Source organism: Lipotes vexillifer, unplaced genomic scaffold, assembly GCF_000442215.2.
Source record: "Lipotes vexillifer unplaced genomic scaffold, Lipotes_vexillifer_v1.1 scaffold418, whole genome shotgun sequence".
NCBI classification, from domain to species: Eukaryota; Metazoa; Chordata; class Mammalia; order Artiodactyla; family Lipotidae; genus Lipotes; species Lipotes vexillifer.
In genome coordinates, this window is record NW_006798629.1 from 7226508 (window position 1) to 7244786 (window position 18279).

Below are 18279 nucleotides of genomic sequence, written 5' to 3' on the forward strand. Positions count from 1 at the left end.
AACATTCTCCAGGATAAATCACATCTTGGGTCAAAAATCAGCCTTGGTAAATTTAAGAAAATTGAAATCATATCAAACATCTTTTCCAACCACGACACTATGAGATTTGAAATGAAATACAGGGAAAAAAACGTAAAAAACACAAACCCATGGAGGCTAAACAATGAGTTACTAAGTAACCAGGAGATCACTGAAGAAATCAAAGAGGAAATCAAAGAACACCTAGAGACAAATTATAACAAAAACACAGTGATCCAAAACCTATGGGATGCAGCAAAAACAGTTCTAAGAGGAAAGTTTATAGCAATACAAGCCTACCTCAAGAAACAAGTAAAATCGCAAATAAATAATCTAAGCTTACACCTAAAGGGACTAGAGAAAGAATAACAAACAAAACCCAAAGTTATCAGAAGGAAAGAAGTCATAAAGATCAGAGCAGAAATAAATGAAATAGAAACAAAGAAAATGATAGCAATGATCAATAAAACTAAAAGCTGGTTCTTTGAGAAGATAAACAAAATTGATAAACAATTAGCCAGACTCATTGAGAAAAAGAGGGAGAGGACTCAAATCAATAAAATTAGAAATGAAAAAGGAGAAGTTACAACAGACACCACAGAAATACAAAACACCCTAAGAGACTACTACAAGCAAATCTATGCCAATAAAATGGACAACCAGGAAGAAACAGACAAATTCTTAGAAAGGTGTAACCTTCTAAGACTGAGCTAGAAAGAAATAGAAAATATGAACAGACCAATCACAAGTATTGAAACTGTGATTAAAAATCTTCCAACAAACAAAAGTCCAGGACCAGATGGCTTCCCGGGTGAATTCTATCAAACATTTAGAGAAGAGCTAACACCCATCCGTCTTGAACTCTTCCAAATAATTGCAGAGGAATAAACACTCCCAAACTCATTCTATGAGGCCACCATCAGCCTGATACCAAAATCAGACAAAGATACTACAGAAAAAGAAAATTACAGACCAATATCACTGATGAATATAGATGCAAAAGTCCTCAACAAAATACTAGCAAACAGAATCCAAAAACACATTAAAAGGATCATACACCATGATCAAGTGGGATTTATCCAGGGATGCAAGGGTTCTTCAATATACACAAATCAATCAATGTGATATACCATATTAGCAAACTGAAGGATAAGAACCATATGATAATCTCAGTAGATGCAGAAAAAGCTTTTGACAAAATTCAACACCCATTTATGATAAAAACTCTCCAGAAAGTGGGTATAGAGGGAACCTACCTCGACATGATAAAGGCCATATCCGACAAACCCACAGCAAACACCATTCTCAATGGTGAAACACGGAAAGCATTTCCTCTAAGACCAGGAACAAGACAAGGATGGACACTCTCGCCACTATTATTCAACAGAGTTTTGGAAGTCCTAGCCACTGCCATCAGAGAAGAAAAAGGAATAAAAGGAATACATATTGGAAAAGAAGAAGTAAAACTGTCACTGTTTACAGATGACATGATGCTATACATAGATAATCTTAAAGATGCCACCAGAAAACTACTAGAGCTAATCAATGAATTTGATAAAGTTGCAGGAAATAAAATTAATGCACAGAAATTTCTTGCATTCCTATACACTAACAATGAAAGATCAGAAAGAGAAATTAAGGAATCAATCCCATTCACCGTCGCAACAAAAAGAATAAAATACCTAGGAATAAACATCCTGAAGGAGGTAAAAGACCTGTACTCAGAAAACCATAAGACACTGATGAAAGAAATCAAAGATAACACAAACAGATGGAGAGATATACCATGTTCTTGGATTAGAAGAATCAATATTGTGAAAACGACTGTACTACCCAAAGCCATCTACAGATTCAATGCAATCCCTCTCAAATTACCAGTGACATTTTTTTACAGAACTAGAACAAAAAAATCTTAAAATTTGTATGGAGACACAAAAGACCCCAAATAGCCAACACAATCCTGAGGGGAAAAAATGGAGCTGGAGGAATCAGGCTCCCAGGCTTCAGACTATACTACAAAGCTACAGTAATCAAGACAGTATTGTACTGGCACAAAAACAGACATATAGATCAATGGAACAGGATAGAAAGCCCAGAGATACACCCACGCACCTATGGTCAAGTAACCTGTGACAAAGGAGGCAAGAATAAACAATGGAGAAAAAACAGTCTCTTCAATAAGTGCTGCTGGGAAAACTGAACAGCTATATGTAAAAGAATGAAATTAGAACTCTTCCTAACACGATACACAAAAATAAACTCAAAATGGACTAAAGACCTAAATGTAAGGCCATACACTATAAAACTCTTAGAGGAAAACATAGGAAGAACACTCTTTGACATAAATCACAGCAAGATCTTTTCTGACCCATCTCCTCGAGTAATGGAAATGAAAACAAAAATAAACAAATGGGACCTAATGAAACTTAAAATCTTTTGCACAATAAAGGAAACTATAAATGAGACGAAAAGAAAACCCTCAGAATGGGAGAAAATATTTGCAAATGAATCAACGGACCAAAGGTTAATCTCCAAATTATATAAACAGCTCATGTAGCTCAATATTAAAAAATCAAACAACCCAATCCAAAAATGGGCAGAAGACCTAAATAAACATTTCTCCAAAGAAGACATACAAATGACCAAGAAGCACATGAAAAGCTGCTCAACATCACTAATCATTAGAGAAAGGCAAATCAAAACCACAATGAGTTATCACCTCACACCAGTCAGAATGGTCGTCATGGCAAACTCTACAAACTATAAATGCTGGAGAGGGTGTGGAAAAAATGGGACCCTCTTGCACTGTTGGTGGGAATGTAAATTGATACAGCCACTATGGAGAACAGTATGGAGGTTCCTTAAAATACTAAAAATAGAATTACCATATGACCCAGCAATCCCACAACTGGGCATATACTCTGAGAAAAGCATAATTCAAAAATATGCATGTACCCCAATGTTCATTTCAGAACTATTTACAATAACCAGGTCATGGAATCAACCTAAATGTCCACTGACAGATGAATGGATAAAAAAGATGTAGTACATATATACAATGGAATATTACTCAGCCATAAACAAGAATGAAATTGGGTCTTTTGTAGAGACATGGTTGTACCTAGAGGCTGTCATATGGAGTGAAGTAAGTCAGAATGAGACAAACAAATATCATATATTAATGCATATATGTGGAATCTGGTAAAATGGTACAGAAGAACTGGTTTGCAAGGCAGAAATAGAGACACAGATGTAGAGAACAAACGTATGGCCACCAAGGGAGGAAAGCAGCGGGGAGGAGGTGGTGGTGGGATGAATTGGAAGATTGGGATTGACATGTATACACTAATATGTATAAAATAGATAACTAACAAGAACCTGCTGTATAAAAAAATAAGTAATTAAAATAAAATTTAAAATAAATAAATAAAAACTCTAAGTCCACAGTGGGAGAGGTTTGGTACCACTGTGGATGAGAAGGCAGAGGAAGAATTGTGAAGAAAATCTATTGGTAGGAAGAAGTGATGAGTTTAAACATTTCAGAGGCAGAGGAATGCTGTGTAGACCCTAAAGTGAAATGATCTACAGGCAGAATGGAAGCTGGAGTTACCAACATCCTTAGAGCCGCAGGGATGAATGAGCTTCCAAAGGATGTGAAACTAGAGAGACAGAAATAGAAATCCAAGGGATGAACCCAGGGAGGTGCATTAGCAAAAAGAGTGGGCCCAACACCAGAAAAAATGGCACTGCAGAGATGAGGAAGTCCCACCAAGTGTGGGCAACTTGGAAAGAGGCAAGAAGCAGCCAGTGGAGAAAACTTCAAGGTTGAGTGGGGGATCCCATGTCAAAGATGTCACTTGAGAGCTGAAAGGCTCTCCAGCACAGGGAGGAGGTGAGAACCAGCCTGGGACACAGGGAGAGGACAAGGGGAGAGCTATTGTAGGGAGAGGAGTGTGTGATCTAAATCAGGGAAGACCCAAGGGGTGGAAGGGGCAGGGAGGTGAATACCTTATCTTGGAGGATTTGGGGTGTGAGGGCACTTTCACTGCATGAAAGCAGTTAGCCAGGAAATTAGGGGGTTGTCGGGGAGTGGGCAGAGTCTATAACCAGACAGGGTGCTGATCAGAGAGCATGGAACTCTAGAATGCAGAACTGAGATAGGGGTTTGGGTGACAGGCCTTTGGAGCTAATTCAGATGCCCTGCAAGGTTGGACTCCTGCTGCACCATGTTTGTTCTTCAGCCCTACAGCAGCTCCAGGCGCACTGGCATGAGGGCCCTGGGATGGTGGGTGGGAACTTCCCCCAGAATAAAGTAAGAGATCCAGGAAGCTGGGGAGAATGGAGAGAGAAAGGGAAGTTGGGAATAAAACAGGAGGGCCCAAGTAATTGGAGTCTTAGACGGAGAGACATAAGAAAGAGAATTTTCAGGAAAAACTAAATTAAAAAAAAGAAACACCCTAAAAGAGGTCAAGTAGTTTCCCCAGACTGAAACTCAGACAAATGCACCTAATTCTAGAGTTTGTTCTTCTGGCCTCACAGCTGGGCTGGAAGTTAACAAATGGGACTTCTCTCAGTCAGGAAGAGAGATCTATTTCAGGCCTTGAGATGCAGAGGAGGCCGTGAGTTCTGTGTGCTCTCTGTTGGCAGTCAGCATCTCAGCAACTGTAGGATGAAGACAAACAAAAATGTTCCTAGGGTTGATGTGAGGGTGTTTGTGGGCTGTGGGCCAGCAGGATGGATGACCAGTTTGTTGCCAGGGCTAGTAAAATCTTTTATTGTCTCAGAGTGATTCATTTCCTTCCTAGGAATTGAGTAAAATGAACATGGAAATTGTCAGGTCTGTGCTTTCTTCAAGATTTGCCAATATTTCCCCCTGTTACACCTCATGCTTACCAGGTAAATCACTTGGAGAAACCAGATGCTCGGGAGAAAGCAGGGGGTTCCCTCAGTCTGGATACAAGATCACACAAACACAGGAGCTGTATTTTTTTTAGCAGAGACAAAGTTCATTTGGAAATCTCCACAGCTCTGAAGAAAAATAGAGGTTCCCAAGGTGTTCATCAGGGAAGAAAATAAAACCCCATATTTTAGTCCTGCCTTGTTGAATGGCTCTCAGAAGGCTGTAAAATAGAGACAAAACAAATTGAATTTTAGCTATCTTACCTTTTAATCAGAGGCTCATCTGTTCTCTTTCTAAAACAAGTGATCAGTGATTCAAATTTCAACCAGAATTCTGCTAATGTCTGCTGGCCACAGCTCACAAGGAGGAAATGTCAGGAAGATCCACAAAATATAAACTTCTGTGTCCACCCTCCTCCATCCTTCCTGTTATTAGAAACTAGCCCCATTTGCAATTAGAGTTAAACAGAATATTAAACTTTGTTGAAATTTTATTTGTTGGATTATTTTTAGTCAGCATTCCAAAAATGTAACAGACTCTTTTTCTCTCTCTCCTCTTTATAGCTTGCTGGAAAGGTGAGTATTCTTACCATATTATGCAGCTTACTGAAATAATTCTTGCATTCTGACAAGACCATATACACATTACTATATATAAAATAGATAACCAACAAGGACCTACTGTATAGCACAACGAACTATACTCAATATTTTATAATAACCTATAAGGGAAAAGAATTGGGAAAAAATAGATATATATATATGTATGTCTAACTGAATCACTTTGTTGTAACTAACACAACACTGTAAATCAACTATACTTCAATAAATTAAAAAAATAAAAGTAAATGGGCAAAATATTTGAATAAACACTTCACAAAGGAAAAAAAAAAGAAACTCTCATCCCCATGGGAAAAGAGACTTCTTCCTTCTGTGCAGACACTTATTGTGACTATAATTTTAAGTGTCATGTTTGGACTTAACTGTAAAATGCTGACCGCCAGCTCCCAGACCCTTCACACTGCTGTTCTTTCCAGGTCCTGCTAGTTTCCAACTAATTTTCTTCACGGGGTAGGTCCTGTGTTGCTGGGCAATTAAGTGCAGGGCTGCTCGCTGCCTGACCCATTCTGTTGCTCCATCTGCTGCTGAGTCCGTGGACACTGGCTCCTTGGATGGGCGATGTTTCCTTTCCTCGCTCTGACCTCCATTCACCTCCACGTGCCCACCACTCGTCAGCCTGACCCAGAGGATGGAGGATGGTCTTCTTGGGGCCTAGACTACAGTCGGTGTTCCATGGTGCCTTAGACCCCTCGGATGATGTCACCCCTGAGCTGGTTAAGTCAACTCCAAGAGCTCCTGGTCTCCTAGAGGCCTGCTGACATAGATCCACCGGATCTTTGAGCTCATCCCAAAGTTTGGCACCATTCACTTTATTCCAAAAAAAAAAAAAAAAATCTTAGTAAATCTAAGCACTCAGTAAAACTTCAGGGGTTTGAATTAAATTTATCAGGTACCCTGCTGGGCACTAAGAAAGGGAGAGATTAAAAATAAATGGAAACTGGTGCTGCCTTCCAGGAAAATCTGTGATGATAGATCAGCTCTGAAGATGCTATCTACCACTTCATTAATCATTTTTAGTATAGGGCTAAGAAATAAGGCATAGTCCATTTTTCTCATTTTCTTGTTCATTATTGGCTTGGATATTTTAAAAATTTCTTCGCAGCAAAATGTCTTGATTCAAAATACATCTCAAAATCAACATTTCCTGTTCTATTTCTGTTACTGGTAACAATGGTTGGGAGATGCTATATTTTGAGTTTTATGCATTTTGATAGTTAGCCAGATTGGGGAGAGTAGATGTAGATGAGGGGGTGCTTAATTTTTAAATAATTTCATTTTCTCTTCCTGTGTTCAGACTGTAACAGGACTTTGAAAAGTTTGGTTTGATACATAGGGCAGATTACCTATGAAATTCCCAAAGTGCAGTCATCATAAAACTATTAGGATTGAGTTGGAGATTACAGACAGTCCCATCTTTATAATAGCTTGTTGAAAGCCTGCCATGGTCCACTGTGCTGCCCCCTTCGTCCTGCCACCCTCGCTGTCATCCCAAAGCCCCTGAAATCCTCTCTCTCTGGAAACAGCCTCTTTGTCCTCTGAATCCCTGTGAAGAATAATAATCATTCTCTACCTTTCAATATCATGATCCTCCCCAGACAGGTTCCTCGAGGGCAAACTTGGATTTGTTCATCTTCGTATGTATCTCACAGCATACGTTACCCTGCATTTCACATGGTGGATACTCAATAAATGTTTGCACATAAGTGGATGAAAATCTTCCAGCTGATTTTATCATTATTAGTAGATCATTTCTGAAGATTTTCTTTTTTTTTTTTTTTTTTTTGCGGTACATGGGCCTCTCACTGTTGTGGCCTCTCCCGTTGTGGAGCACAGGCTCCGGAGGTGCAGGCTCAGTGGCCATGGCTCACAGGCCCATCCGCTCCGTGGCATGTGGGATCTTCCTGGACCAGGGCATGGACCCGTGTCCCCTGCATTGGCAGGCAGACTCTCAACCACTGCGCCACCAGGGAAGCCCCATTTCTGAAGATTTTTGAAGAGAATAAACTTTCAGATTTTTTTTTGAATTTTATTTTTTTTATACAGCAGGTTCTTATTAGTTATCCATTTTATACATATTAGTATATACATGTCAATCCCAATCCCCCAATTCATCACACCACCACCACCACCCACCACCACTTTCCCTCTTTGGTGTCCATATGTTTGTTCTCTACATCTGTGTCTCTATTTCTGCCCTGCAAACTGGTCATCTGTACCATTTTTCTAGGTTCCACATATATGTGTTAATATACAATATTTGTTTTTCTTTTTCTGACTTACTTCACTCTGTATCACAGTCTCCAGATCCATCCACATCTCTACAAATGACCCAGTTTCATTCTTTTTTATGGCTGAGTAATATTCCATTGTATATATGTACCACATCTTCTTTATCCATTCATTTGTCGATGGGCATTTAGGTTGCTTGTATGTCCTGGCTATTGTAAATAGAGCTGCAGTGAACATTGTGGTACATGATTCATTTTGAATTATGGTTTTCTCTGGGTGTATGCCCAGTAGTGGGATTGCTGGGTCATATGGTAATTCTATTTTTAGTTTTTTAAGGAACCTCCATACAGTTCTCCATAGTGGCTGTATCAATTTACATTCCCACCAACAGTGCAAGAGGGTTACCTTACCTTCAGATTTTCTGATAAGCCATAGTTTCCTTTAAAAATTTTCCATACAGTAAAATTCACTCTTTTGTTCAGTTTTTACACATGCATAGATTCATGTAATCATCACCACAATCAGGATACAGCAAGTTCCATCAGCTCAAGTGCTCCTTCCAATTTCTCTTTAAATAGTAGACTGATGGTGGGCAGTGAAGTCTGAACATTGTATAGCAAAATATCACTGCTCTGTATTTAGGTAACACCTTCAGGCTAACAAAGGAGAGTCTTTTCCTCCCTTTACATGTGGGTACCTCTGGTTCTAGAGTTTACATGACACTTGCATTTTCCCAGACCTCAGTGTCAACCTATATCACTGGAGTAAAGGGAATGGGAAAGGCTTCTGACCCAGTGAAATAACTTCATACTTTTGCTTCTCATTTTTGTAGAAAAGTGTCCAGTGTATCCAACAGAGCTAGTATTTGCCCTGGACCAGTCCTATGATATCACAGAGCAGAGATTTAATGAAACGAGGGACATCATCATTTCTATTGTCAATGACCTTCACATCAGGGAAAATAATTGCCCTGTGGGAGCAAGAGTTGTCGTGGTTTCCTACGACTTAGACACCAACTACCTCATCCGTGGGTCTGACTACCATAGTAAGAAGCAACTCCTTCAGCTTCTTTCCCAAATTAAATATCAAAACTCCGGAGAAGTCCGAGACATTGGTAACTCGATGAAGTTTGTGGCTCGGAACATCTTCAAGCGGATGTTAGCAGGAGCCAATGTGCAGAGAGTCGCTGTGTTTTTTAGCAATGGACAATCCGCCAGTATGTCATCCATCATCACGGCCACCATGGAGTTTAGTGCTTTGGATATCAGCCCTGCAGTTTTTGCTTTTAATGAAAGAGTTTCCCTTGAGGAGGCTTTTGCGGTAAGTACTTCCCTGGTCAACGTATTTATTTTTAAGATATTAGTACCGGCAGGACAGGAATACTGGGGAGTAGGGGGACAGATGTGGCCTCTTGACCCCCTTTGCAATTTTCACAGCGTATTGTTGCCAGGGTCCATGAAATCCAATTTTTAATAAGCACAGTAGCCAATGATAGCAGCCACCTTTGTTCAGGTCCGGCCGGACACCAGGCACTGTCCCTAGAGCTTTACATACACACTCATGCATTCGCCAACCCTCTGAAGTAAATGCACGCTATCTCCATTTAAAAATCAGGAAACTGAGGCCCAGAGAGTTTGAGTGACTTCTTCAATTTTGTACAGCTATTAAGTGGCTAAATCAAGATTTGAACTAAGGCTGTCAATATAATGCTTTACCAGCCCTCTGCCAACCTGGTGTTTCTCAAATCTGTCATCTGCTAGCTGTATCTCATTGAACAGCTGGTCTTAACCTGTAATGGGTGAAGTTTATGGGGTTTTTGAACCCTTAATGTTGTGTAAAACTTTGATGGGTATGAACCTTTTTCCCAAGAGAGGTTCCATCACTTTTGGATTCACAGATTCTCATGGGATCTGTGCTTCCCTCTTTCCCCCCGCAAACTGAAGAACTTCTCCCTCTACTATTCAACTATTTTAAAATCTACTCATTAGCCATGAAATACATGCTCCTAGACCTGGGTGGAATCATTATGTCATCCAAGAGGTTATAAAGGTCTTTTTTTGTGTGTGTGGTATGTGGCCTCTCACTGTCGTGGCCTCTCCCGTTGCGGAGCACAGGCTCCGGACGCGCAGGCTCAGCGGCCATGGCTCACGGGCCCAGACGCTCTGCGGCATGTGGAATCTTCCCAGACTGGGGCACGAACCCGTGTCCCCTGCATCGGCAGGCTGACTCTCAACCACTGCGCCACCAGGGAAGCCCTATAAAGGTCTATTTTTACACAAAATACACATGTCTACTATAAAAAGAAAAGCCCTCTATAACATGAAGAGAGTCAATCTGCTCGTAAGATATCCACGAATATTTTGGAAATAGGAGTCATAGGGAGAATAGATCCTGACAGAAAGGATTGTAGGAATTTGAAGTAGTTTCTCTAAAAATAATTACTTCCCAACATAGATAATTTATTTATTGGTTTTGTTATGGCATATGTCCCCTCACTAGAATGTAGGATAGAGATTTTATCTGCTTTGTTCATTTCTGTATCCCCAGCACCTAGAATATTACCTATTTAACATTGTAGGCATTCAATAAATATTTGTTGAATGAATGCATAGATGAATGAAGAGCATGTGGTTGACTCCTGTGAATAAACTTCCTTGATTACCAAGGTTGCAGTTAATCTTTACATGGGGGACCAATGAAGTCAAACACAAAATGACACCCAAAGTGTCCAGTTTCATAAAAAACTAGAGAGTAGGAATGTAGTAGCTACTTCTAACTATAAGGCTGGAATGATAATAAATATTACCAAATGCTCAGTCAGCACTTTACAGAAAAACAGAGGGGGTGGTTTTTCTACCTTTTAAATTCACAAGGGAGAAAGAACAAAAGTATGAGCATCTCTGTTGATTGAGCAATCCCCTCATCACCTGGGAATGATAGATTTCTATAATTGTAATTAAATTGTCTGTATTGCATGTTGCCTCATACAGAGTAAATGCCCAATATATAGTTATTGAGTCTGAATGAATGAATGCTATATATTGCCCATTTCAGTGAGTATCAAAGCAAAAATATAATCAAGAAACAGACAAAATCAGGCAGTGTACTACCAAGAATTTTGAATAGACTTAGTGTCCTCTGTCTACATCCTTTTGGAATAAACCTTTTAAAAACTGAAGTAAAGTTGATTTACATGCTGTGTTAATTTCTGCTGTACAGAATGTGATTCAGTTATATATATATATATATATATATACATACACACACACACACATATATATAGGCATACATATACATTCTCTTTTATATACTTTTCCATTATGGTTTACCACAGGATATTGAATATAGTTCCCTTTGCTATAGAGTAGGACCTTGTTGTTTATCCATTCTATATATAATAGTTTGGGATTGGGAATCCCAAATTCCCAATCCATCCCTCCCCTCCCACCCCCTTGGCAATCACAAGTCTGTTCTCTATGTCTGGGAGTCTATTTCTGTTTTATAGATGTGTTCATTTGTGTCATATTTTAGATTCCTTAGTGATGTCACATGGTATCTTTCTCTTTCTGACTTCACTTAGTATGATAATCTCTAGGCCCATCCATGTTGCTGAAAATGGCATTATTTCACTTATTTTATGGCTGAGTAATATGAAATAAACTTTTGATTGGAATTTGTGATTGGAGAAATCCACTTGACATCTGAAAGATATGCCTTCTTCTAGATAGTGTGATTGGTTGGAAATAGTTGGAATCACTACTTAAAGAAGCTAAAGGAAACTTGTGAATGTAAAATTTCTGCAAGACCCAACCCCAGAAACTGATGTATAGTACATAAACAGCTGGTGCATAATCAGAAGTGTGTGAAAATTCAGTGCAGAATTGCAGGGTTGGAGATAAGAATGAGATATTAATATCTACCCCAGTGGGTGAATCTTGTGGTTAACTTGTGGCAGTTTCCTCATCATAAAATTGGGTTGCTCATACCTGTTCTATATGTTTCCTTGGGTTATGTTTAGGATCAAGGGGGGAGAGTGTGTGTGTGTGTGTGTGTGTGTGTGTGTGTGTGTGTATGCATAAAGGTGCACTGAATAGAGCAATGGGCTACAATGCAAGGTGATGGTGATTAGTTAGGTGTTTTTCAAACTCTTAAAGTGTGTGCAGTGTATTGCTGATGATGACTAAAGAAAATGAGCAAGTGAGCATATACTTCTTTTTCAATGCAGTTTGACAACACGGGAACATTTCAGGTGCTTCCTGTTCCTCCAAATGGGGAATATGAACCATTAGAAAGACTTCGGCACTGTACTCTTTGCTATGGTAAGACTAATGAGAAGAATTTATTGTGCTGAAACACTTAAGTGCCTTCTGGGTGAGTTATTAAATCTACCTTTATCAAAGAATTATATTTTTGATTGTAGATTCTATTTTAAGTTTTCCAATCTTTCAATACCATATGTCAGAGTGTCAATCTCTGTAATATTTGGAGTTTCCATAGAATGTGAAAATTGGTTTAGAAGATTATCCCAATTGATTTGGCTTTTCCTGGGGACAATTTGATAATTTGTATCAAAAGCTTCTAAAATATTTAAAATATTTTCTAAAAGAGTTTGGACATGTCTTATAGACTTTAAGTATACATGTTACTTACATCTGCTTTCAACAAAAGACATTCCCAAATTGTCTGCTAGTGGCCACAGAAATTATGGGGATGTTGAAAATTCCTTATTAATTTAAATGATGTGAGATTGAAGAGGTATTGATCAGATGATAAATTTTTGGTAATCAGTCCCTTATTCACTTGAAGATCTCAAACAACAGTGTCTTCTTGTGCCAACATTGAACCAATGATAAGTCTCTATGTGTTTTCAGATAAATGTTTTCCAAATACTTGCAAGAAAGAGATTTTCTTACCTGAAAATTCATACATGGATGTCGCCTTCCTCTTAGACAATTCTAGGAATATAACAAGTGATGAGTTTAAGGATGTCAAAGCCTTGGTGAGCTCAATGCTTGACAACTTTGATATTGCTTCAGACCCTGTAACCTCAGACTCTGGTGATAGGATTGCCTTGTTGAGTTACTCTCCCTGGTATGGGAGGAAGAAGGATGTGGTAAAAACAGAGTTTGAGTTTACAACTTATGACAATCAAGCTCTAATGAAGAGGCACATCCAGACTTACCTCCAACAGCTAAATGGAGAATCCACCATTGGCCATGCCCTACTATGGACTGTGGAGTATCTCTTCCCAGGAACACCCAAACTGAGAAAACATAGGGTCATCTTTGTAGTCTCTGCTGGAGAAAATCATGAGAGAAAGGAATTCTTAAAGAAGATGGCTCTGAGGGCCAAGTGTCAAGGCTATGTCATATTTGTGATTTCTCTGGGCTCTACACATAAGGAGGACATGGAGGAGCTAGCCAGCCACCCACTTGATCACCATCTGATACAGCTTGGGAGAATTCATAAACCAAACCTGGATTACGTTGTGAAGTTTTTAAAGCCATTTGTGTACTCAGTTAGACGTAAGTCACTATTTTGTTTACTCTTTGTTTTAATAAATTAGTGTTTGTTAGTAGTATTGATAACCTAACATACCTCTGTATCTATAGCTAACCAAAATATGTGAATTAGATGGCGAAAAAGGGACAGGAATAGGACACATCTTGGTTATACCCTGTTTATGCTTTGGTCATAATGCAGTGAGACCTTTTTCATGATATAATGTCTCTTAGCCAAAATCTCAGCACTAGAAGGAACAGAGTGACTGGAGATCTCCTGAGCTACATTTGCTCCATGTAAAGAAGTTCTAGCAGCTCTTAGGTGGTCTCCAGGTTGAGCATTTAAATAAAAGTTTTCCCTGCTACACCTGGTTTATTTCCAACCTTGGAGCACCCTGGAGACCTGTGTGAGAGTGCTGCTCCCAAAGAGTCTGAGCACACAGACCACACAGGAATCTTGTTAAAATGGAGGTTCTGATTCAGTATATGTAGGATGGAGCCTAAAATTCTGCATTTCTAACAGGTTCTTCAGTGATGTCAATGCTTCCGGTCCACAGATCACACTTTGAGTAGAAAGGTTCTAGGCCAATGTACTACAAAGCGTTACCCATTGGACCATGTTAGTCCATAAACTGATGAGTAAAGAAAGAAATACAGAAACTGAGAATAAGCATCCAGAAACTTTTAAAGCAATTTGACATTAACACATTATACAAGTGTATAAACAGTGGACATTGTCTCATTGAACAAGATATAAACCAAAAGTATCAGTCTGCAAAAGGCTAGAAATAAAAATACCTTGTCCTTCATCACAAGTGGTGTGAGAAATGCTCTTTCTATAGAGGTGGTTCTCAACTGGGGATGATTTTGCCTCCCAGATGACATTTGGAAATGTCTGGAGACACTTTTGGTTGTCAGAACTAAGAGAGAGGATACTACTGGTATTTAGTGGGTAGAGATCAAGGATGCTGCCAAATATCCTACAATGCACAGGGCACCCCCCACAGCAAAGAACAATCCAGCCCAAAATGTCAATAGCATTGAGATTGAGAAATCCTGCTCTAGAGGATCCCATGGAATCAGAGCTGAACCTTTTCTTTCTGGGAATCTGACAAGTGTAGAGTTAGGTTCTGTTGGAACCAATCCCACCACCCTAGGAATCTTCCACCCTAGAAAAATTCCACCAAGGAATCTTCAATACCACCATAGTGACAACGTCTTGGAAGTTCACTCTTCCAAGTTCACTTGGAAGTTCACTCTTCATTGCAGAAGGAGCTTCCCCTTTCTCCTGTGACTCATATTCGACTGAAGAATCCAATAATTACCCCTTTGGGAATATCATGTTATTTCTTTAACTCTAAATGCCTTCCATTGTATAATGCACCATTGTATTATGAAAAATGAAAGTAAAAGTGCTTGCAGTTAAATGTTGGTACTGACTTTCCTGTTAGAGTTTTTTATTTTATAGTCTTCGAAAGAGTTCTTTTAGACGACTACGATATGTCACTCTTGTGTGTACATAACAAGGGAATATATGTGAAATAGACTTGGTTAAGGCATTCCTAAAATTTCTTCTAGTCAAAATTTGACTTTTGTGAACTCCTTCTTGACTCAGAGTCATTGACACCCATCTTTTCCCATGCAATATTTTTCTTTATACCATCAAGATCAATGATGGATTTTTTTAGAAAATCTTTTTTTAATTTAATTTTTATTGGAGTATAGTTGATTTAAAATGCCGTGCTAGCTCCTGCTGCACAGCAAAGTGAATCAGCCATACATAAACATAAATCCACTCTTTTTAAGATTCTTTTCCCATACAGGTCATCACAGAGTATTGAGAAGTGTTCCCTGTTCTATACAGTAGGTCCTTATTAGTTATCCATTTTATGTATAATAGTGTGTATATGTCAGTGCATCCCAATGGAGCAGCACTTTAAAAAGACTCTATGAAATAACACAAAACTGGTCTTGCTAGGCTCTTAAATTAGGCTTTGCAATTATTAGAGCTAGCTTACTTTTGATTTCCATCTAAGCAATGTTGTTAAACACATCCAATTCACTGTCTTCCCATAACCACTTGGTCTGTAGAGGTTAAAAGTCTCCTTTACTAATACTTCCAGGAATTTTTTCTAAACTGCTGACCCCAATTCTACAAGTTTTGGTGCTGGCACATTTGTTGTTCCCACATGCACAGGTGATAACAATAGCATCACGATTCCTTCCTCACCAATAGCAACTGTCAACTGCAATTGATTAAAAGACATAGTCTCATTTCAGAGAAATAGAAAAAAATGCTCATCTTAGAACAAGAGAAATATGATTATTATAAAACCATAAACATTTTGTGAGGTATTTTCACGGAGTCTTCAATCATTCAATGGTCAAAGATTTCCTTTCACTAAAACCTATTTATTTTCCTGAATGAGGGGAAAATTATATATTTCTCAGTATTCCACAGTTTATAGAACAACAATAGAAAGAAGTAAAGGAACATATTATTTAGGTCAGTAAGCTAAAATCTTTCCTGTGATTATTTTCCTCCTAGGAAATCAGTGTTAATTGGTGCAGAAGCACAGAAATAGCATCATGTAATAAAATATTACTTTTTCTATTAACATAAGTCTGAGTGAAAAAGTATTATAGGATCAGAATAAAATTATGTTAGCCTGAACATATGGAATTCGTGTCTCTGCATCACAATTAACCCTTAAATGAACAACTTGAGGAGGTCCATTTCCATGACCCCAGTAATTCTTTGGCTGCAAAATGTTCTAAAATCAAATTCTGAATGTTATTTCTAGTTGCTACTATTTTCTGTTCTCACCCAAGCCAAATTGTGCTGAAATACTTTAGTGACATTTATCACTTCAAGAAGATTCCTGTTGGAGTTCTCTTCCCCTAGCAAATACAATTTCTAGTTTAAAAATCTAACTGTAATTTTCCTCTCTCAATAGGAGGATTCAATCAGTACCCACCACTGATGCTTGAGAACATCTGCAGACTCATCAATTCAAAGGAAGAGGATAATCAAAGTATCAATCTCCTGTGAGTTAGAAAGCTCTGATATTTACAAGTGACTATTGATTGACTGAGGGGTGTGTAACTGCCTGATGGCAGATAAGGTCTCTGAAGGAAAGGCTCTTCATGTATTCCATTTTCTGTAGCAGTAGTTGCACACAAGCATGCTTTCAGGATTGATGTTTTTATAACATCCTCATGAGCTTATTACAATTTTGCTTTAAAATTCATGGTTTCCTCAGAAATTTCCATATTGAAATTTACCCCAGAATTCAGTCTCAATCCACCTCAACCTTACTTCTCATCTCTCCCCATCATAAGCTCTGAGTTCCAGACCCTTGTCTGCCTTGTGTGATCAGAGGTCCAGGAGTTCCCCTTCCTGGACCTCTGGTCACACTGCCTGGGATCCTGCTCCTTCCAGTGAAACCCTACCCATCCTTCATGTCCCTGATTAAACCTGTCTCCTCTTCAAAGCCCATCTTTACTCTCAGTCAAAATCCACAGTTTTTCCTTTTTTAATAACTTTTTACACCTCTGCTGAGGCGCTTATTACATTTTATCCCAATGTCTTGTCTCACTGAAGTATGGGGTTCCATGTGATTCATTGTTTCATTCCCAAAACAGCATGAAAGACCCCACAATATCATTGCACATGTAAATAATTTTCTTTAAAATTTTATCTTGAGTGAAAATATAAATAATTAATCTGAATGGACTTGAACCTCAAACAGAAAGATAATGGCCCATTTGGTTGCTCTATGTTTTTCTATTTCACCAAGCTTGGATCCCTGACTACAGCCTGTGAAAGCCCAGAGTTAGCCCATAATGGCCCTGTCCCATCAGATTGAAATTAAGCAAAGAGCTTCTCAAAATAGATGCGGTCTTTCCCATAAATCCCATATATCCAAAATGGCAAGATGAAGCGTTCCTCAGAATTCATGCAAATACATGTTCCTCTCATGTCAGGTTTCATTTATACTTAGTAGTTTAACAAGGAAGCATCCAGCAGCTCACACCTTCTGAAGGACAATATGGCACTGTTGTCCTGTGAAGCAGTGTTTCCCAGCATGGAATAAACAATACTCTTATTTAAAGGAAAATCGATTCTTACAGGACTACATTTTAATATATTTTAACATGTACAAACACAAATCTAGCTGCAAATACCATATGTGTATAGTTCCTATGCAACTATCAAACAAAAATAAATTCGTACATCAAACCCAAGGAAACTCAGTAAGACACAAATTTAAAATAGTAATTTAATGTATTAGATGATTCCGCTTTGCCAAAATAGAATTCCTAAAAACTAAAAAAAGAAATTTTATAGCCAAGCATGTAAACAGCCTAAATGTCCATCAACAGATGAATGGATAAAGAAGATATAATACATACATACACACACACACACACACACACACACACACACACACACACACTGGAATATTACTCAGCCATAAAAAATGAAATAATGCCATTTGCAGCAACATGGATGGACCTAGAGATGATCATACTGAGTGAAGTAAGTCAGACAGAGAAAGATAAATATCATATGATATCACTTATATGTGTAATCTAAAACAATGATACAAATGAACTTATTTACAAAAGAGAAATGTACTCACAGACTTAGAAAATAAACTTACAGTTACCAAAGGGGAAAGGTACGTGCAGCAACATGGATGGACCTAGAGATGATCATACTGAGTGAAGTAAGTCAGACAGAGAAAGATAAATATCATATGATATCACTTATATGTGTAATCTAAAACAATGATACAAATGAACTTATTTACAAAAGAGAAATGTACTCACAGACTTAGAAAATAAACTTACAGTTACCAAAGGGGAAAGGTACGGGGGGGGGGGATAAATTAGGAGTTTGGGATTAACATATACATACTACTATATATAAAATAGGTAAACTACAAGGACCTACTCTATAGCACAGAGAACTATACTCAATATCTTGTAATAACCTATAATGGAA

The 18279-nt window shown here is 38.4% G+C and overlaps 1 protein-coding gene across 1 annotated transcript in view; it reads left to right on the forward strand.

The window, feature by feature from the left end:
• The window catches only part of LOC103088885 (collagen alpha-5(VI) chain-like), a gene marked incomplete at its 3' end in the record, with an annotated part of 75127 nt that extends 58811 nt beyond the window's left edge, over positions 1–16316 (forward strand). The window contains exons 31-35 of the mRNA XM_007470647.1: positions 5482–5493; positions 8600–9087; positions 11993–12086; positions 12639–13292; positions 16226–16316. Of these exons, the coding sequence (XP_007470709.1) occupies positions 5482–5493; positions 8600–9087; positions 11993–12086; positions 12639–13292; positions 16226–16316 (1339 nt within the window). The remainder of the gene's footprint in view (positions 1–5481; positions 5494–8599; positions 9088–11992; positions 12087–12638; positions 13293–16225) is intronic.
• Between the last annotated feature and the right edge of the window lie 1963 nt (positions 16317–18279).